At 44.1% G+C, this 22361-nt stretch overlaps 1 protein-coding gene across 2 annotated transcripts in view; it reads right to left on the bottom strand.

Annotated features, from left to right (window-relative positions):
* Positions 1–22361, bottom strand: part of LOC122553785 (dedicator of cytokinesis protein 2-like) — a 1246386-nt gene that overhangs the window by 806970 nt on the left and 417055 nt on the right. For both annotated transcript variants that reach the window (XM_087991733.1, XM_043698147.2), the window contains exon 27: positions 20811–20906. In XM_087991733.1, coding sequence (XP_087847859.1) covers positions 20811–20906 — 96 coding nt within the window. The remainder of the gene's footprint in view (positions 1–20810; positions 20907–22361) is intronic.

The following is a 22361-nucleotide window of genomic DNA, read 5'->3' as shown; positions in this document are numbered from 1 at the left end:
AAGGCCGCAAATGCAGAATCTCAAAATATCTTTTAAGATCGTGGTAGACAAATTCTGGAGATGGAAGGTTCTCGGGGATGTGCAGGAATGTAGAGTTGAGGTTAAATCAGATCAGCTATGATCTTACTGAATGGCAGAGCCCGTACCCTTATGTTGTTCATTTCTTCAGCTTGAACCAAAACCTCCTGTCACCTATTACTGGTGAGTTGGTCTCTATGATTTAAATCCATGACATTCTAACTCAAGGCTCCACACCCCACCTGGCTCCTCAGCTCCAAGCTGCTACTGAACTCTATTCCCTTACCTTTCTCACAGGAATGTCAGAATGTAGAAGCGATCGGAAGAATAAAAGAACAATGTTCGTCGAATTCATGCTCCGCCTTTCTGAAAGTTAAATTGATAAAGGAGGTGTTGAACCTATCTTTCTGATGGGATACTCTCATTTTGATCAAGTCCAGGCTCAAGATGGCTGCGAAGTAGCAGTGCTGCATTTGAGCTCCTGAACTTGCTCATTTCCATCCACCTTTCTTTCCCTTTTATTCTTTTTGAGTTTGAGTTTTCTTTTTTTTTTCCTCCTTTTTATTTAAAGTCTTCAGCGAGGCATTGGTGATGGGCCTTGCCTGAGCATGTTCCAGGATCCAGCAAGGGAACTGGTGATCACTTGGCTGCGAGCAGACCCTGGCAGAGCATGTTCCGGGATCCGGTGAGGGATCCAGCAATCGGAGGCTATGAATGGGCCCTGGTTGAGCATGTTCCAGGATCCAGCATAGGATCCGGTGATCAGAGGCTGTAAGCAGGCCCTGACTGAGCGTGTTTCACGATCCGGTGAGGGATCTGGAAATTGGACGTGTGAGCAGGCCCTGACTGAGCACGTTCTGGGATCCAGTGATCAGAGGCTGTGAGTGTGCCCTGCCGAGCATGTTCTGGGATCCAGTGAGGGATCCAGTGAACGGAGGCTGCAAGCAGGGCCTGTTCGAGCATGATTCAGGATCTGGTGAGGAATCCAGCAATTGGAGGTTATGAATGGGCCCTGATTTAGCATGTTCCAGGATCCGGCAAAAGATCCGGTGATCAGAGGCTGCGAGCGTGCCCTGCCCCATCATGTTCCGGGATCCGGTTGCAGCACGGTAGATATAGAAACAGAGGTGATGGCGGTGGCGGCAGCAGGAGGAAATTGGAGGCGGTAGAGTGAGCAGCAGCAAGCACACATCTCCACCCGAAACTCCAAGCTGTGGTTAGGCCTGAGCCTGCATGGAGTTTAGACTGAAATGAGACTTTACTATCTGGACATTTCTCATTCTTTTTGGCTTTGTTTCCTTTAATTTTTTTTTAAATTCCAGTTTTGTAATCAAATGTGTAACCAAGATGGCACCAGTTACATCAATGGAGGTGAGTTGACACCAAAGAGTGGGCAACTTTTGTTCCCATGGCAACAGGGTGAAGGGGACTTGTGCCTGTACACCAGGCCCATGGCAGAGCACTTAACAAGAGGGACTGTAAAGTCAGACACTCTCTTTATTCCTTCATTGTTCTGCCTTTATATTCTTTGTTTTGCTTTAATTGCCTGTGTTTTAAGATGGCGTCTGAGAGTGGCGACACGATACGACACTTTTCACTGTATTTTGTAACAAGATACACGTGACAATAAATAAGTATCAAACTAAGCTTCTGGTGGCCTGCCTTAATATCTTCTCACATGGCTCAGTGTTAAGTTTTGTTTAATAACCACTTCAGTGCAGCATCCTGAGACTTTTCCAACATTAAAGATGTTGTGTAAAAGCAAGCCGATGTGACTGTTGGATGAAAAGATGGGACACAGTGGGACAAGCAGTCAAAGGAAAAACGGCTCTATAAACAACAGTGCTTTGATTGTACTGCAGCATTGAATGTTACGGCCAGCTGTCTGTTGCTCCCCGTGTTATAGATTTTCATAAGCTGCAGAGTCACTTATCATTACAGGGAGTCTGTTTACATCCAATTGAACAGAAACCACTGGCTGTCACATAATGTTTGACTTTTAATCTATTTCATTCTCAGAATTCTGAAGGACTTCTGGCACAGAAATCCTGCCAAGAAAGACCAAATGACTTGGAGTCTGGGGCGGGGAATTTCTTTCCATTATGGTAATTTGCTCTTTTGATTTTGCCCAATTTATGCTCTGGATTAAGTGACTCCCATCATCTGTGATGGCAAGGAGAGTTAGCTTTTTCAGGTCAAGTATCAAGCAAAGAAGGGCAATGACTCTCAAACCTAACCCTGCCTCATCACACCCTTTAAATATATGTAAACCATGACTGACACAATAAGGAATAATTGATATTTACATGGCACCTTTCTCACCCTGAGGACACCCTGAACTCATACAGTCATGGAGATGTATGGAAAACACACACTTCAGTCCAACTTGTCCATACTGACCAGATATTTTATATTAATCTAGCCCCATTTGCCATATCCCTCTAAACCTCTCTTTTCATATATCCACTCTTTTAAATATTGGAATTGGACCAGCCTCCACCACCTCCTCTGGCAGTTTATTCCACACACACTCTGTGTGAAGAAAGTAGCCCCTTAGGTCCCTTTTAAATCTTTTCCCTCTCACCATAAACCCATGCCCTCTAGTTTTGGACTCTGCCATCCGGGGGAAAGGACCTTAGCTATTCACCTTCTCCATGCCCGTGATGGTTTTATAAACATAGTGACCTAAAGCCTGAGTTTTCTCCACTTTCTCCATGGCTTTGAATTTCTTTCCCCACTTCTCGAGCATCCTTTTCAAATGTTATGACTGAGTCGAGCTTCACCAATCCTTCAGAGAGGTCATTCCAGATTTTAATGCATAGACACATTTCTCATCATCCTGGTCCTATTGCCAATGACCTTAAGTACAAATACCAGGTAAAGAGCAGCCCCAAAACAAATCAAATAATCCTCCTTCAGTGGTTCAATCACATTAATGACTTTATCTTTTATCAATGGGAAAAGCTTAAATAATGTTGCTACATGAGCAGAGTCTGAGTTTAATCATTTGGAAAGGGTGTCCCCACTGATCCCACCTACCACATCTTCAGTTAAGCTTCTCTGCTAGAAGAAGAGAAACTTTTTCTACTGTGTAGGGACATTCTCTGATCCAAACACAATAATAAAGTCCTTTATCCTTGCAACCATTTTAGTTAATGTTCTTCCCTGAGGACTTCTCAACCTTCCTAAACTTTGGTGACCACAATTGGACAAAGGGCACAACCGGAGGCTAACCAGAGACTGTCAAAGGCTTAAACTAACTTCCCTCTTCATGTTCTCTACATCTGTTTCTAAAGCCAATGCTTTATAAATAAATCGAAAAGTGTGGTGCTGGAAAAGTACCCATTTTTAGACTCTGATCGCCAGCATCTGCAGTCCTCACTTTCTCCTCCTTTACAACAAATTCTTACACCTTCTTCAATAATGTATATTGTCAAATATTCACTTGCAAGCATTGCGAGATTTCCTTGGCAGACTATTTCTGTACCAAGACTGTTTTGTTTTCTAACCTGGTGAAATAAGACTGATCAATATTAACCTCTTACATTTCAGACGTATTTTAGCATTCCCTCTAAGTGTACGGCGATTTACAAAAGGATTAGCAAACAGAGGGAAGAGGCTTGTTCTCGGAATAAGAAATATTTTGGGGAAAAAGAAATCAATAGTCTATTACACTCAAAAGCTAACTTGCTGTCTAAAGGTTTTCAAACGCTGAGTGAGATTTAAAGCTGCTGGAATAAGTCTCAAGAGAAAATCATTTAACAGAAATAAGCTTGAGTGATCTTGTCACGGACGTTTAGTGGACCCAGCATACCATTTTAACAGTTGGCAAGCTGCGAGGTGATTTGTTAACAATTGGTATTGGCATGCAAGTTAGTGTGAGCCATCATCAAGGAAAAAAAAAACAAATAATGAGGATCATGATCACTTTGTTGTTAATGGGATCTTGCTGTGCAGACAGTGGCTGCTACCTTTATGACATTGCAACAGTACTTCATTGGCAGTAAAGCACTTCGGGTTACCATGAGGTAATTAAAGGTATTGTAGAAAGTGAGTCCATTTAGCTTCATACAACTGCTTTAAAATAATAAGATGCAAAAGCAAAAGTAGGCAGCACAGTGGCTCAGTGGTTAGCACTGCTGCCTCAGAGTGCCAGGGGCCTGGGTTCAATTCCGCATTCTCCCTGTATCTGTGCGGGTTTTCTCTTTTCCTCCCTCAGTAGAAACATGTGCAGGTTAGGTGGATTGGCCATGCTAAATTGCCTCATAATGTCCAGGGATGAGTAGATTATGTGTGTTAGCTATGGGAAATGCAGGGTTACAGGGATAGGGTAGGCGGAGGTGCTCTTCAGAGGGTTGGTGTGGACTCATTGGATCAAAAGGCCTGTTTCCACATTGTAGGGATCCTGTTCTATTCGAGTCCATTTGGTACACTGATTCTGCTCAGCCATTCAATTAGCTAATCTGATAATCCTCAACTCCACATTCCTGGTTTGCTTCACTGGTTGAAAACCTATATATCTCATCCTTGAATATATTTAGTGACCCAGTCTTGGCAGCAATCTGTGGTAAAGAACTCCACAGATTCACAACCCTTTGAGAGAAGAAATTCCTTTACATCTCTGTCTTCAACGAGTGACCCCACCATCTAAAATTATGCGCCCAGTCCTAGATTCCCCCACATGGAGAACCAAACTCTGAGCGTCTCAAGAAGTTTCATTTGTCTCACATCTCATTCTTCAAAACTCCGATGAGTTCAAGCTCAGACTACTCAACCTCACCCCATAAGAAAAAGACTCTCCATATCCAACATTCAACAGAGCAAGCCTTCTCTGGGCTGCCTCCAATCTCAGTATGGCTTTCCTTCCTTAGATAAGGTGACCAAAACTATTCCTGCTGTGATTTGACTAATAGAGACAAACAGATGTACAGCATGGAAACAGATCCTTCGATCTAACTCATCCATGATGACCCGATATCCTAACCTAATCTAGTCCCACTTGCTAGCACCCATAGATAGAGTACCTTGTATAGTTTTAGCAAAACCATCATATTTTTATATAGAACAAAGAACTGTGATGCTGAAGACCTGAAAGAAAACCGCAAACACCTTGGAGAAACTCAGCTGATGAAGACGGGTCACTGGATTCGATATATGAACGCTGTTTTCTCTTCACGGATGTGCCAGACGTGCTCAATTTCTCTAGCACCTTTTGCTTTTATTTCACGCTATTTTCATACCCAGTTACCTTTGAAATCAAGGCTAAGATTCAATTTGTCTTCCCCATCACCCATTGAACTTGAATGTGAGCATTTTGTGATTCATGCCTCAAATCCCTACAGGCTGCAGATTTCTGCAGTCTTTCTCCACTTAAATAATATTCAGCTCTTCTATTCTGCATTTTCTAACTTCACATTTCAGCAGCCAAGATTTTGCCCATTCACCTAATCTGCCTAGAATCCTCTGAGAAACTGTGTCATCCTCACTCCTTGGCCTTCCCAACCATTTTTGTGTCTTTCTGATTGCACATTATTTCCCATCATTAATAAACTCGCAAATAGTCGTGGCCCCAGGGCTGATCTCTGTCACATACTACTACTTATTCCAAATGCTCCCTTTATCCCATCTGTCATGGAATAAATTAGCTATAAGGAAAGATTGTTTTTCTCGAGAGCATCGGAGGCTGGGGGGGGGGCGAGCTGATCAAGGCATATCAAATTATGAGAGGCTTGGATATGGTGGATAATCAGAGTTGCTTCCCAGGGTGGAAATGTCAAATGTTTAGGGGCTTAAGGTGAAAGGGTGGAAATTTAAAGATGTATGGGGCAGGTTTTTTTTTCATAGTGGATAGTAGGTATCTGGAATGCACTGCTGAAGAAGCAGATATGAAAGCAACATTTAAGAGGCATTTAGCAGGTGCATGAACAGGCAGAGAATAGAGGGATATGTGGCTGATTCTTAACAGCCCTCTGGGCAATTAGGGATGGACAATAAACACGAGCCTACTCAGCAATACCCACATCCCGTGAATGAATTAGAAAAGTACCCTTCTTTAAGTTTAGCACAGCGGTTTCTGACCCAACTTGCTCACTCTTAAACTGAATGCTAAATTCTGTCATATCACGACCACTGTTCTGAGATCATTTATCAAACTTGCCTCATTACACACGAAACACTGCTGGTGAAAGAGGTACCTACACGGCAAGCCATGTGATTTAGTCATAGTCATAGAGATGTACAGCATGGAAACAGACCATTCGGTCCAACTTGTCCACGCCGACCAGATATCCCAACCCGATCTAGTCCCACCTGCCAGCACCCGGCCCATATCCTCCAAACCCTTCCTATTCATATAGCCATCCAAATGCCTCTTAAATGGTGCAATTGTACCAGCCTCCACCACTTCCTCTGGCAGCTCATTCCATAAAAAATGTCACAAAGGGTTAATTATCAAACGTCGCTATCAGTCCGACATGGTACCATAATGATAGTGTTTAAAATTAATTGTTATGGAACTACTCAGAAATGAATAGTGAAGATGTGAAGAAATAGCAGCTCAGGGTTCAGTAAGTTAGCATTACAAGGGGCACTACATTTCAGAAGTGCTGTCTTTCAGAGGTAACGCTAAAAGAAAATGTTCTTGCCTGTCCTCTGTGGTGGATGCAACAGAGCACACGGCACTGTTTTGAAAGAGTTGGAGGAGGTCTCCCCCTCCCTGTGTCCTAGTCAATATTTATCCCTCAGCTGACTTTGCTAAAATTAGTTATTATCACATTGCTGTTGGTGTAGGTGCTTGCTGTGCTCAAACACAAATACTTTAATGACTTTGGAACACCCAGAGTGTGTGGCGCCTGCTACACCAGTCCAAATTATTTTCTGACTCTCTCTCGATCACAAAATATTTCTGTAAGAATGTGCACTTCCCCTCCGTTGATCATCCACTGGATTAAAACATGATTGGTCTAGATTTGGTTCCTAACCTATGCTGAGTTAGTTGTTCAATGAATGAGGGAATGAATTAATTACTTAGCTTTATTGTCACATGCACTCAAATGCGTACAGTGAAAAGTTTATAAGTCAGCGCTTATCGTGCCACCATAGGTACAAAGTACCTCATAGAACATAGAACAATACAGCGCAGAACAGGCCCTTCGGCCCTCAATGTTGCACTGACCTGTGAACTATTCTCAGTACAGCTTCTTCAGTTACAGATTAATAACAATTTAACAATGTCACCAACACACCTTAGATACAGAGTATCTAGATACAATCCTTAGTTACGCAATAGAAAAATGAAGAAAAAAAGTTACATTGCAGTTATATACACAGTATAACCACGGGTCAGAAAAACAAACAGCAAAGTAAAAAAGACAAACATCACAGTGTCTCTCTCTCTCTCAGGGGTCTCCACAGCAGACCAGTTGGGTGGCCTCTGACTCACTTTGGGCAGAGTTGGGTCATTGATCACTCAACTTTGGTAAGAGAGGGGTAAAGCTGCCAGCCTCTCTCCAGTCATTCTCTATTGGATATTAAGGAATGAGAAGAACAGACCCCATTGGTCACCGCTGATTGCTAAGATTCATTCATCAGTTGAGGTGGAAGAAGTGCTAGTGCTTTAACGTCTATGCCAGTCAGTCTGTAGGGAGAATAACATTTCACTTCTCTCTATTCTAAACTCTGGACTTCAGCAGAGCCCAGGTATGATCTCCCACACATAAAATAACTGCCTTTAGCATTGCTTTTCAACAGAAGGCTGCAAGACAATTATCAGCGTTTTGTCAAACTGTAATAAAGTACGCATTCTGAAAGCTTTTTCATTCTGTGTCTCTTTTGTTGTGAAATGCTGAGTCATCCATTGAGACACGGCAGGGTCCTTCCTCTGCCTTCCCCCGTGCGCAGCTCTGCACTCTAATTACTGCTCTCATCGTGTCAGCGTTTCAATGCTGCGAACGGTAGGATACCTCCTCTGAACAATGAGTGTATCGCAGCATGTGGAGAGAGGTCACAAGGGGTGAACAGGGAGCTCATTTCATTCAGCACCTCAATTAAACCGCTGCATTAAAGAATGGCTGCAGCACAGAAACGGGCCATTCGGCCTGACCTATGGAGGCTGGCTCACGGTAAGAGCTACTCAGACAGTCCAATCCTCTTGTCTTTTCTCTGTGGTCTATTTTATTGCTTTGTTATGATGATTAGTTTGCTAAACACTCTTCAGCACTGTATGCTGGGCCCTAACTACACGTTGCATAATTGTTATTTTCCTTAACTCCCCTGCACTGGCTGCTTTGTCACTCACCATATATCAGTGTCCTAGATTCATAACACATCCATCAAAACAGTGTTTGGTGTCCCCAGCACAGAACAGGCATGCAGTGCATGCAGGCTACAATCTCAAATTCTTCTTAATCTTTGAAAGTCCTCTGAGTTTAGATGAATGAGAGGAGATCTAGTTGAGGTATAGAAGACACTGAAGGGGATGGACAAAGTAGATGTAGAGAGGAAATTATAGGAATTATATTATTAAGCTGGAGAGAGCTCAGAAGAGATTTACCAGGATGTTGCTGGGATTGGAGGATTTGAGTTATAAGGACAGGCTGTATTGGCTGGGATCTTTTCACTGGAGCATAGGAGGTTGAGAGTTGACCTTTTAGAGGTTTATAAAATTATGAGGGGCATGGAGAAGGTAAACTGTAGGTGTTTTTTCTCTCGGGTGGGGGATTTCAAGACAAGGGGGCACATTTTTAAGGTGAGAGGAGAGAGATTTAAAAAAGACACGAGGGGTAGATATTTTACACGGAGGTTGGTGCGCGTGTGGAATGAACTTCCTGAGGAAGTGGTAGATGACGGCACAGTTGAAACATTTAAAAGACATTTGGATAAGTACATGAATAGGAAAGGTTTGTAGGGATATGGGTCAGGAGCAGGCAGGTGGGACTAGTTTGGGATTATCTTTGACATGGACTGGTTGGATCGAAGGGTCTGTTTCTGTGCTGAATGACATCTATGAGGACATTTCCCCGTGTACAGCAATCTAGAAGGCGAGGTCATTGCTTTAGGATAAGGGGTCGCAGATTTAAAACAGGGAATGAGGAGAAATCACTTCTTGAAAAGGGCCACGTATCTATGGAATTCACTGCCCTAGATTGTGGTGGATGCTGGGATATTGAGTAAGTTTAAGGAAAAGACCGATTTTTAATGAGCAATGGGTTGAAGGGTTATGTGCAGCAGGTAGAAAAGTGAAGTTAATCCAAGATGAGGTCAGCCATGATCGAATGAAATAGCAGAGCAGGATCGAGGGGTTGATGAGCCAATTCCTGCTTTTTGCTCCTTTGCTCAATTGACATGAGTGCACGAAAATCACTCCTTCACCTGGAAGAAGGGATTGGCGTCCTGAATGATAAGCATTGAAGTTTAATGACAGGTATAATGTCCCCTGCATTTGTGTGGCAAGGGACTCCACAAAGGGAATGGGGTATTGGGAGTGATTGAGGAGTGAACTGGGGTATGATAAAGGAAACAGAAAGGGATGGGTCCCTTTTAAATGCTGAAAGGCAGGAGGAAGGTGTCTTCCACTGCGTTGAAGGTGGTGGAAATAGCAGAAATTGAGGCATTGAGGATATAGGCTGGAGAGGGGAAAGTGAGGACAAGTGGAAGCCAGTGAGTGAATGGGGAAGAGTGAGGTGCAAGAAATATGACGGATACTATCAAAGGTACTGTTAACGACAGTTCACACTTCTCTGTGTTGCTGGTGTGGAGGTGCTGGTGTTGGATGGGATTGAAAAAGTCAGATGTCTCATGACACCAGGGTATGGTCCAACAGGTTTATTTGAAATCACAAGCTTTCGGAGGAGCAACCAATTTTGTATGACTTCTGTGTGACCTCTGACCTTAGCTTCAGTTGGCAACATGAGCAGAAGAACACATGAATTCAGGAGCAGCACCTGACCATTCAGTTCCACTCTGCCTGACAAACCATTAACATTGGGCAGGTTGGGACATCCAGTGGATGTGAAAGATGCTGTGGAAATACAGGACTTTTCTCTCTTGCATTTTTGACCCTGCTATTGGTATATCTACTATACACTTCGGCATCACCTCCCTCCTGAATACTGATATGTATAGCGCTAGTTCTATCATCGTGTTCAATAGTAGCCATGATCCTTCTAATGATGTGGCTTGGAATAAAACGCGGTATTCTAACAAGGCCGAAGCTCTCTCCATTGGGAGTGGGCTGCTAGGCACAAATGCCAGTGTACCAAATTCATAGTCTGCAAATTTTCTTGTCCGTTTGGAAAACTGAGAAGTTGTTCAGTCTGATATGCTGAACCCACACAGTTGGATGATGTAAAATCATGCATGTTACCTATTTGTTGACATGAAAATTCTGATAGAGTAGGGACAGAGTAGATAGGGAGAAGCTGTTCCTGCTCAGAAAAGGAACATGAACAAAAGGGCCTAGCTGGTTCTTACTCCCTTCTCATCATCTCCTTCCTAAGCTAAATGCCAATTTATCCTCCACTGGGGAGTGGCTTGAGAGTTCTATATGTCTATGAATATCGTTCCAGACACAGCAACATGAACATAACAAATAAATTCATCAATTTTTGACCCCTCATTGAGAGGTGTATAGCATATTTCCCCATTATCAGCTCTGCCTACTTGTCTACTGTCACTGCCTACCATTCCTGATGAAGGGCTTTTGCTCAAAACGTAGATTCTCCTGCTCCTCAGATGCTGCCTGACCTGCTGTGCTTTTCCAGCACCACATTCTTGACTCTAATCTCCATCATCTGCAGTCCTCACTTTCGCCTACCATTATCAACCTGTCTAGTCATGGAACAATCCCGTATAATCATCGGTTAATGAAGCTCTGGGCTTCCAGACCACCTTTAAATTCTGAAACCTTGAAAGTTCCTTCAACTGCATGTGTGTAAGATGTGCCGGACTCCAGCCCTTAATTTCTTTACTGATGGGGTTGCTTCTAAGATGTGTTTGCACATCAACCTCCATTCCCTAGATCCGTGGGCACCTAATACAGATAGGAGGGGACAAGGCTTAGGACCCCTTGGTGGTTCTGCTCCTGTGCTTAGCTCAGGTGATCATCAGCAGGGTCAGGTGGGGGGGGGGGAGTCATTACACTGAACTCCCTGCCTCTGTTCTGGTGTTATGTCCACACCAGGGGTGTCAAAGAACAGGGCAGTACACAAACAGGCCTCTTGGCTCAGCAAGCCTGTGCTAACATAATGCCTTTTTAAATTCAGAAGCTTTTGCATCTCTGCAGTCCATATCCCTCTATTCCCTGCCTATTGTTCACCAAGATGTCTCTCAACGGTGCTAGTGCATCTGCTTCCTCCACCTCCCCTGGCAGCATGTTCCAGGTACCTACCACCCTCTGTGTAAAAAAACTAGACTCTCACATCTCCTTTGAACTTTCTCCTTTTGACCTTCAATTTAGGTCCTCTCATAATTGACATTCCTACGCTGGGAGAAAGACTCCAACTGTCCACACTATTCATGCCTCTCATCATTTTGCAAACTTCAAACAGCCTTCAACTTTCAAGTGAAAGCACCAAGTTTGTCCAATCTGTTTTCACAGCTAATACCCTCCAAACGAGGCAACAATTCAGTAAACATTTTCTTACCTCCTCCAAAGACTCCTTCTGTGGTGATCAGAACTGTGCACAATATTCCAAATGTGGCCTCGCCAAAGTTGCAACATAATTTGCTAATTTGTATAAGCCGAGCCCTGACTGATGAAGACAAGCATGCCATATACCTCTTGACTTACTTTATCTACTTCTGTTGCCCAGTTCAGGGAACTGTGGACCTATATGCCAGTTCCTCTGTGGAGCCAGCAACATGGTGGCTCAATGGTTAGCACTGCTGCCTCACAGCACCAAGAACCTGGTTTTGATTCCAGCCTCGGACGGCTGTCTGTGTGGAGCTTGCACAGTCTCCATGTGTCTGTGTGGATTTCCTCCGGATGCTCCGGTTTCTCTCCCACAATCCAAAGATGTGCAGGTTAGGTGAGTTGGCCATTCTAAATTACCCACAGGATTCAGGGATGTATCGGTTAGGAGCATTAGTCAGGGGTAAATGTAGGGGAATGGGTCTGGGTGGATTATTCTTCAGAGGGTTGATGTTGAGTTGTTGGGCTAAAGGGCCTGTTTCCACACTGTAGGGATTGTATGAAAACATCTAGTTCCCTCTTTCTGTTCATGTTTTGAAGGGTTCTGCCATTTACTGTGCATTTCCCTCTTGCATTAGAACTTCTAAAATGCATCAGCTTTCATTTGTCTGAATTAAACTCTCTCTGCCATTTCTCTGCCAAGATCTTTAGGGGTAGGTAATGCCTGGTGGTATTATCACTGGATTGTTAAGGGGTGGCATGATGGCTCAGTGGTTAGCACTGCTGCCTCACAGCGCCAGGGGCCTGGGTTCAATTCCCGCCTCGGGCAACTGTCTGTGTGGAGTTTGCACATTCTCCCCGTGTCTGCCGTCCACCACTATTCTATGACTAAGCCAGTTCTCTGTTTATCTTACCAGCTCACCACGGATCCCATCTGGATTTCACCTTCTGCACCTGTCTAAAGTCCATGTAGACAACATCCACCAGCCTACCCTCATCAATCATCTTTCTCACTTGCTCAGAAAACTCAAATCAAGTTTGTGAGATGCGGCCCTTCCTGCACAAAGCTAATCACTAATAAGTCCATATTTTTCCAAATGTATCCTTGGAGAAGCCATCCATTGGTATGGTACAGACCTGTTGTGACTGGTGGGCACCACAGTGGCTGGAGTGGAGAACTCCAAGATCAAATTTTAATTTAAATTTTGTTTGAGCAGCTGAACAGGAAGCACGTAAAATTAACTTACCTCCTGCATGAAAGGGGAAATATTCTGCATTTAAGGAATAAGATGATAGAGAAATTATATGCCTACACAATGAGATATAATAATGTAGGAGCGGATTGGAGCATAAAGGCACTGTGACTCAATGGTTAGCACTGCTGCCTCACAGGGCCAGGCACCCAGGTTTAATTCCACGCTCAGAAGACTGTCTGTGTGGAGTTTGCACATTCTCCCCATGTCTACGTGGGTTCCCTCCCACAGTCACAAAAGATGTGCAGATTGGGTGGATTGACGATGGCTAAATTACCCATAGTGTCTTGGAATATGCAAGCTAGGTGGTTTAGCAATGGAAAATGCAGGGTTACAGATTTTGGGAGCTCGGTGGGATGCTCTTTGGAGGGTCGGTATGGACCCTTTGGGCTGAACAGCCCTCTTCCACACTGCAGGCATTCTATCATGAAGTGATTGGGCTGACTTGCCTATCTCCACACTACAGGCATTCGATGATTGACAAGCATGAAACAATTGGGCTGAATGGCCTGTTTCCACACTGCAGGTATTCTATGATGATTAGCATGAAGTGATTGGGCTGAATGGCCTACATCCACACTGCAGGCTTTCTATGATTGACTAGCATGAAATGATTGGGCTGAATGGTCTATCTCCACACTGCAGCCATTCTATGATTGACTAGCATGAAGTGATTGGGCTGAATGGCCAGCTTCTTTGTTGCCAACTCTGTGCACATCTGCGGATATTTGAAAGCCCCCTGGCTATCTTTAATTAAGAATTGCGCTGACATACAGTCGTGTTGACCTGCATCACTGAGTAGCGTTCAGTAAATCATTTTCTCACAGCCTGTGTGACATGCAAACAAAGCAGCATTTTATGAGGAGGAAGTTAGAGAGAGAGAGAGAGAGAGAGAGACAGCTGTTTGTCCCCTTCTGCTCCTCGCAAGGCTGTTCGCTGGAGGTCAGCTGTGCTATGCTGCTTTCTGAATGACAAATTCTGTCAATAGATAAGCAACAGCACTGCCACAAGACTCCGACCACTTAAGCTTATTCAGTGATCCACTTTGCCTTTGCTGTGCCTGCTCAGTCCAGCTGGGTCAAGAGACCTGTGATACTGGGCCCTCAAACTCCCAGGGCTTTCACTCAATTGCATTGCAGAAGGAGTCCTGCACCATAGTTTATCACTCATGTACAAATGACAAAAAAGGACTCGCACTTTCATTAAAATAAAATAACTCCACAGAGGCTGGTATCCAATCACTGAGTCACCCTTTAGTTACACGTGCACAGTATGTGGAATCTGACCAGTTAGCTCCGAGCCAGTCCCGAGAGTGAGGAGACTCCTGTTTATATCTAGATTAGAGTGGTGCTGGAAAAGCACAGCAGGTCAGGCAGCATCCGAGGATTCCTGATGAAGGGCTTTTGCCCGAAAGGTTGATTTTCCTATTCCTCGAATGCTGCCTAACCTGCTGTGCTTTTCCAGCATCACTCTAATCTAGACTCTGGTTTCCAGCATCTGCAGTCCTTGCTTTTACTTTATCCTGTTTATTTCTGTCAGGCAGGACTCCCTAATTAGCTGCAGTTTACCAACCCCAATCAGGGAACTGTTACTCAATGAAATCCACCCGGCCCAACTTGTACCAATCGCCACAAAATGCAAAGAACTGCTGACCTGAAACAAAAAGCAAAACTGCTGGTGAATCTCAGCAGGTCTGGCAGCATCTGTGAACAGAAATCAGAGTTAACGTTTCAGGTCCAGTGACCCTTCACCAGAATTGACAGTTGTTCAGAAAAAGTGGTATTTATGCTGAGGACAAAGCTGGGGTCTGGGGGGGTGAGGGGGAAAAAAATGAGGCAGAAGTGAGTACTGCAGATGCTGGAGATGAGAGTCAAGATTAGAGTGGTGCTGGAAAAGCATAGCAGGTCAGGCAGCATCTGAGGAGCAGGAGAATCGACGTTTCGGGCAAAAGCCCTTCATCAGGAATGAGGAAAGAAATTTAGCAGATTGGTGGTGATGGGAAAGAGAGAGAGAGAGAGAGATGAATGGGGTAAATCACTGAGGAGATTATGGATGGCAGGCAGGACTGAGAACAAGCTGAATGAGTGATAATTAGTTGAGGGTAGCAGAGGGTAGTTAATCTAGGCTGACAGCAACCCATGTAATGCGATAAAAGGCCTGATAATAGGCTGCAAATTTATTGGGGTTGGACTGGGTGTGAAGATGGCTGAAAAACATGGAACCTCATCTTTAGCATAACTATGACATTTTCCAGTGCTATCAACTCTGATGATGAGTCACTGGACTTGAAACACTAACTGCTTTCTTCCCACAAGCTTTTTAAAAAGAATTATTCACAGGTTGAGGACTTCGCTGGCTAGGCAGCATTTATTGTCCATCCCTAATTACCCAGAGGGCAGTTCAGAGTGAACCATATTGCTGTGAGTCTGGAGTCATATGTAAGCCAGACCAGGTAAGGATGGCAGATTCCTTCCCTGACGGACATTACTGAACCAGGCTTTCCAACAATGGATTCATGGTCATCATTAGACTCTGAATTTCAAATTTTACTGATTCACTTTCAACCATCTGTTGCGGGGGGGATTCGAACCCAGGTCCCCAGAACATTACCTGGGTCTCTGCATTAACAGTCTAGTAATAAAACCGCTAGGCTATTGCCTCACCAGATACTGCCAGACCAGCTGAGTTTTGCTAGCAATTTCTGTTTTTGTTCTTGCATTTTTCTTCCTTTTTAAAAAAAAACACACATTCAGGGCATATAGGTTTTGCTGCCTGTGGCTAACTGCCCTCTAAGAGGGTGGGAGTGAGCTGCCTCCTTTAACTGTTGACCTTCACAACCTTAGTGCATCCCAAAGCACTGCACAGCCAATGCAAATCTATCACTGTTGCAACATGGGATAAGGTAAAAGATGTCACGGTATTTCCAGACCATAGCACTAATCCTTGGTAATAGAGAGAGAGGTGACAGGCTTACGCCCGAAATATTGAATCTCCTGCTCCTCAGATGTTGCCTGGCCTTCTGTGCTTTTCCATCATCACATTTTTCGACTCTGACTCTGCAGCCTTCACTTTCTCATAGAGAGAGAGAAGACTGGTAATGGTGTGAGCTGAGGGTCACCACACCTCAGGTTGAGAAGGAGAGTCTGTCATGGTAACCTCGGCCAATGCAGGAATTGAACCCACACTGTTGGCATCACTGTGCATTGCACAGCAGTTGTCCCAATTAACTGAGTCAACAACACAGGATGGCAGCAGAGTAAACAGGTCATCTGTTGTACTGAAGAGCCACAATGCACCACACTGCCTCCTTCTCTGCTGTATCATTTTCTGATTCAATGGTTGTCTGATGGCAAGACAGTGAGGGACAACTCTCCCTATTGTACTTTACCCTGGACTGTTTTACCCACTTGGGAGCAGCCTTTGTTAAAACTCAAGCAAAAGATATTTCAACATTCCAGTCTCGCAGCCAGTTCCAGTAGTTTTACAGCAACCATTTCTCTTTGTGGTTTGTTGTAATCAAAAGCCACAAGCTAATTTATTTAAGCAGGAGGCGTTTGGAGCCCAAGCATACGTCTAAAAACTCAATACACTGGATGCCAGGTTTCCACACATGGACAAAGGAAATTACTCTCCTTGCTTTGACTGCCAAAATTCAACCAAACATACAATATTCCTGCTTTCTGATCAGCAGTAGTTATTGAGTTCTGAGGAGAGGGAATGGATTGCTTTGTAATAGGAAACTTACAAGTCAATATTTAGGCATTTCATAAGCTGGAGTGCTCTTTTCGGGTACATCAGTGTGCACATTTCTTCAAAGAATGAAGAACAAACAAAGAACTGTCCAGCAGATGAACAGGCCCTTTGGCCCACCAAACCTGTGCTGCCACAAAACATCATTTTAAACTAAAAGCCTTTTGCCTTTCCATGATCGGTATCACTCTATTCCCAGCCGATTGATTTACAGTTGGTTCTGTGACAAAGTGGTAGTTCCATTTTCGTGCAATCCCATGTTATAAAATAATTGCGTTATCGCAGCACCATTTAATCTAATGGGGCTGGAATCATGTTATAGCCGATCCACACTTTAAAACTTCAAGCTTTAGGAGCAGAGTCCTCAATTAGTCAATCATGTAATAGCAAATTCATGCTCACGAAATGTGCATTATAGCAGAACGACCTGCGTCTGTCAAGATGTCCCTCAAGCGATGCTTCTACCACTTTCTCTGGCAGCACATTCCAGGCATTCACCACTCTCTGTGTAAAAAACTCACATCCTCTATAAACTTGCCTCCCTTTTACCATAAACTTATGTCCCCTAGTAATTGATATTTCTACCCTGGGAAAAAAAGACTCTGACTATCAAGCCTCCCATAATTTTATGAACTTCAATCAGATCATCCCTCAGCCTCTGACATTCAAGTGAAAACAAACCAAGTTTGTTAAATCTTTCCTCATAGCTACTGACCTCCAAAGCAGGTGACATTCTGGTAAACTGTTTCTATATTGATTGATTGATTAATCAATTGATTTATTGTGTGTACCAAAGTACAGTGAAAAGCTTTGTTAACGAGCAGTACAGGCAGATCATAGTAAGCAAGCATGTACAGATCAGAGGTTGTAAAAAGACTTGGACAGGGCATACAGATTACATTGCACAGGGCACGCGCTTGGCGAGATTAACGTTAGCGAGGTCAGCATTATCTGAGGCTAGAGAGTCCATTCATCAGCCCAATGACAGCCGGGAAGAAGCTGTTCCTGAAGCTGCTGTTGCGTGCATTCAATCTTTTGTATTTACTGCCTGATGGAAGAGATTGTAGAAGATCACTACTGGGGTGGAAGGAGTCTTTGATGATGTTAACAGCCTTTCCATGCCATCAAGCTGTAAATGGATGGGAGGTTGGCTTGGTCTGGGCTGTGCACACCACCTTCTGTAGTTGCCATACTAGGCTATTACACACCTGGAGAGATTGCTTTCAATGGGGCAAGTTGGTGAGGGTCCTTATGGACATACCAAATTTCTTGACCGCCTGAGGAAGAAGAGGCATTGTTGTGACTTCTTGACTGTTACATTTATGCAGGTGGTCCAGGATAGGTTGTTGGTTACCGTCACGCCGAGGAACTTGACACTCTCCACCCTCTCACCCTCAGCTCTGTTGAAGCAGATGGGGGTGTGTTCACCTCCTTTCTTCCTGAAGTCAATGATCAGTTCCTTAATTTTGCCGACGTTGAGACAGAGGTTGTTCTCATTGCGCCTCGTCATCAAGCCCTCTATCTCCTTTCTGCATTTTGCAAGATATCCTAGGAGAAAGTGAGGACTGTAGATGCTGGAGATCAAAGTTAAGAGCGTGGTGCTGGAAAAGCACAGCCGGTCAGGCAGCATCTGAGGAGCAGAAGAATCAACGTTTCGGGCATAAGCCCTTCATCAGGAATGAGGCTGTGAGCCGGAAGGGTGGAAAGATAAATGGGAGGGGGGTGGGGCTGGGGGGAAGGTAGCTGAGAGTGCAATAGGTGGATGGAGGTGGGGTAAAGGTGATAGGTCAGAGAGGAGGGTGGGGTGGATAGGTGGGAAGGAGGATGGACAGGTAGGACAGTTCTTGAGGGCGTTGCTAAGTTGGAAGGATCTGGGATAAGGTGGGGGGAGGGGAAATGAGGAAACTGGTGAAATCCATATTGATCCCATGTGATTGGAGGATCCCATGTGGTTATTAGATATCCATCCTACTATGGTGGTGTCATCTGTGACCTTGGAGATGGCATTCATTCAGAATTTCGCTACACAGTTGTTGGTGCACGGGGAGTACAGTTGGGGGCTGAGGGCACAATCTTGGGAGGCTCCAGTGTTGAGTGTTATTGTGGAGGTGATGCAGTTACCTATCTTCATTGATTATAGTCTGTGGGTCAGAAAGCTGAGGATCCAGTACTCTTTCCAAAGCCTCCACATGCTTCTGATAGTGTGGTGACTAGAACTATGTGCAATATTCCAAATGTGGCCTAACTAAAGTTCTGTACAGCTGCAACATGACATGCCAATTTTTATACTCTGTGCCCCGATTGATGAAGACAAACATGTCATATGCCTTTTTGACCACCTTATTCACTTGTGTTGACACTTTCAGGGAACTGTGGAGGTGACATCTAGATTCCTCTGTATGCTAACACTACTAAGGGTTCTGCCATTTACAGTACACTTCCCTCCTGCATTAGACCTTCCAAAGTGCATCACCTTACATTTGCCCAGATTAACTTTCATTTCATCCCATCTCATTCCATACACAAATCTCCAGCTTATCTATGTCATGCTGTATCCTCAGACAACCCTCATCACTATCCGTAACTCCTCCAATCTTTGTGTTGTTCGCAAATTTACAAATCTTCCTTCACAATGTGAACACTGTATAAATTAAGCCCACACTCAGTGGGGTTTTCAGAGGCACATGCACATCAACTGATGAGAAATTTAACTGACCCAGGAAAATAGGACTCCCGGATTGGAATTTGAATAAAACAGGGAATGGGACAAAAACTGCACAACAGCGTGAACACTGCTAAGATTCGAACATCATCCTTAGAGTCGAGATATAGTGTGAAAAGACTGTTTTTATTCTCTCTCCACAAATGCTACCAAACCTGCTGAACATTCCAGAACTTTCTGTTCCCGTGTTTGTAGTGGCTTATGTCCTTTCCAGTCTGGGTCAGAACCTGCTGTAAAAACAAAGCCTTTTTTTGTGGACCATCTTTGCTACCACTGCAGGCCGTTGGGAATGAGAGGATTCAGGCTTTGCGTGAACGGGGTCCTCCAACTCTCCACTGCTGAAATCTTCTGAAGATGTTTTGGTTGTTTCTTTGAAACCACTAGTAAGCCAGTTAAGTTTTAAATTTACAGTGCGACTGAGGCACGAGAATCTCTAACATAAATATACAGGTCACAATATAAGTATGTACATGTCAGAGCGTGCTCACTTACTGAAAAATACCAACTACCTTTGAGGTACTAAACTTCAATTATGATAAAGCTACTATCCGAAAACAGGCCAATCAGAGACATGCAGAGACTTCTGGGAAGCCTGGTTTTCATCCAAAAAAAGGCCATCAGCAAACACATAGAGTTAGACCCAGCCACAGAGAAGGCCCAAATGTAACACTCACCCCGGACCCACACAAAACCCAAGCAGGACAGAACAATAGCACTTCATGGAAGTCACACTGAAGATGTTACCCAGCACAGTAATGAAACATCTGCACAATAACCCAACAGGTCAGCGAGCTGACCAAAGACCTCATCCACAACCCGAGCTACAGATCTTCACAAAAACCTTAAAGACCTACGACCTTCATCAAGCGCCAAGTGACTGAGTTGTAGAAGCCTAAACAGAGGTGGTTTCCCAACATCGTCCCTTGCTTTGAATCATTCTTCGTAACATTAGTGACAGACCAATAGGCAAACTCATTCAAGGTCTACGTGTTGCAGGCACCATACTCAATTCAAGTCTCACTGATATAGGAGGGCACACAAGGCCAAGTGTTGAACCACCTTTCAGGTACTTTCCCTGTTATATTTTGAAGTCTGTTGCTAAATGCTTGCAAACGAAAGGACCGTACACGCTTAATGAAGGATGCTCATGTCCCAAGTACAGGGACGTCAAAATAAAACCAAAGTAAATTATTACTTTGCTCTTTTTTTCAATGACATCAGATGTACAACTGCATCAACGAAGCTCTGTTTGATTGCTGGTCTCACATCTCAAGTGATTCTGTCCCGATTTCTAAAACAGGAAATGAAACTGTGCAGCAATCACAGCATCAATGTGAGCCAACCACTTCACCAAACAAGCAAAACGTATATTCTCAAACACCTTGGATTCTGCAAAACATCCAGGAAGCCAAAGTTCAATAAAGCAGGAAGTACTTACAATGAGGCTGTGATCCCTTCCGAGCATGATAACCACTTGGTTGACAGTCCGAAGCAGCTTGTCCATGATGTCCTGAATATCATGACCAGTGTTTCCCTGAAAGAGACAGTATTGGATTGAGTTAAAGTCACATAAAGGGTGCTAACTCACCACAATTGTCCTGGAGTCACCAGCAATCTCCCAGACATGTCTACAAGCAAGTAAGGAGAAAGCTCCTTGGGGATATAAGAAGAATTGTGAGTTCATCTCCTATTTCACTTTGAATGTGTTTGCTTAGGAGCTACTTAAAGGCTTGGTAATGGAGAAAATAATAGGCTTTTAACGAATGAGAGTCATAAAATTCCAACAGCATGGAAGCAGGCCATTCAGCTTGTACCACTCCTCATGTACGCTAACCCTAGCACGTCCCACTTCTAATCCACCCAGCCGCCACACCCTCGGCACTACAGGGCAATTTACCATGGCCAATCTCTACCTTTGGATTTATGGGAGGAAACCCACGCAGACACATAGGGGAAAACCCAATGGTGGAACTGAAGCTGGGTCCCTGGTGCTGAGAGGCAGCAATGCTAACCACTTCACCACCGTGGCAACCACAACATTGGAATGTGTTGAAGCCATGCGAAGAGTGCCAACTCAGCAAGACAGTCCTGGAGTTGAGTCTCCGTTGATCATTCAGAGTCAGTTGGCATCGGAATGTAGTATACCAGAGGGAGACATGTCGGATGGTCGCTGACACAAAGATGACCCTTGATTCTGGCCAACCTCAGATATCAAACATGAGGTGGAATGTTGTCACATTAGGAGCAGGAGACATTCACTTAACCTGCCTACTCCAGCATTCGATTAGATTATGGCGAACCTTTCCCCTTCATTCCTGATGAAGAGCTTATACTCGAAACATTGGCTCTCCTGCTCGTCGAATGTTGCCTGACTGGCTGTGCTCTCCAGCACCACACTTTTTGACTCTGATCTCCAGCATCTGCAGTCCTCACTTGCGCCTTACACCCAAATTCACCATCTTGTCTTTTCCCGTCAGAGCAAGAGTGGGTAAATGGAAGTCCTGATCACTTGTATGGTGGAGCAGCTTTGAGGACTGCCCTGTTCCTTTCTTCTTCCTTGCTTCTCACACCAACATAGACACTCATCATCCCAGAAGTGTCATAGGACTTCTGAACACAAAGTAAATGACCTCATTTTGATGAAGCACAGTAAACATTAACAAGTTTCAACACAACAGGAATTTATGTAAACTTTAGCCAGTCCTCAAGCTGCTAAGTTAACTTGACTGTTACCATCCAGATTTCCCACTCAAAAGAAAACTGATTTTGAAAAACTGACAGGAATGACTTGGAGATGAGAGTGATTAAAGAGAGAATGGGAGGGAAGACTGAGGATTGCAATTTTGTTTCATTCTCAAGGGGCTGATGACTCTATATAAATAATCAAGGACAGACCTTTCTTCTCCTTCACAACCTCTTTCAAATAAATCAATACAGTTTTGCCTTCTGATAAACTGAAGTCAAGTTTATTTGTCGTCATACAGGCATG

Source organism: Chiloscyllium plagiosum, unplaced genomic scaffold (assembly GCF_037043375.1).
Source record: "Chiloscyllium plagiosum isolate Xiang-an unplaced genomic scaffold, Cpla_swu_hap1 HiC_scaffold_1, whole genome shotgun sequence".
Classification (NCBI taxonomy): domain Eukaryota; kingdom Metazoa; phylum Chordata; class Chondrichthyes; order Orectolobiformes; family Hemiscylliidae; genus Chiloscyllium; species Chiloscyllium plagiosum.
Note: the sequence above shows the minus strand (reverse complement) of the source record. Positions and strands in the feature narration are given on the sequence as shown.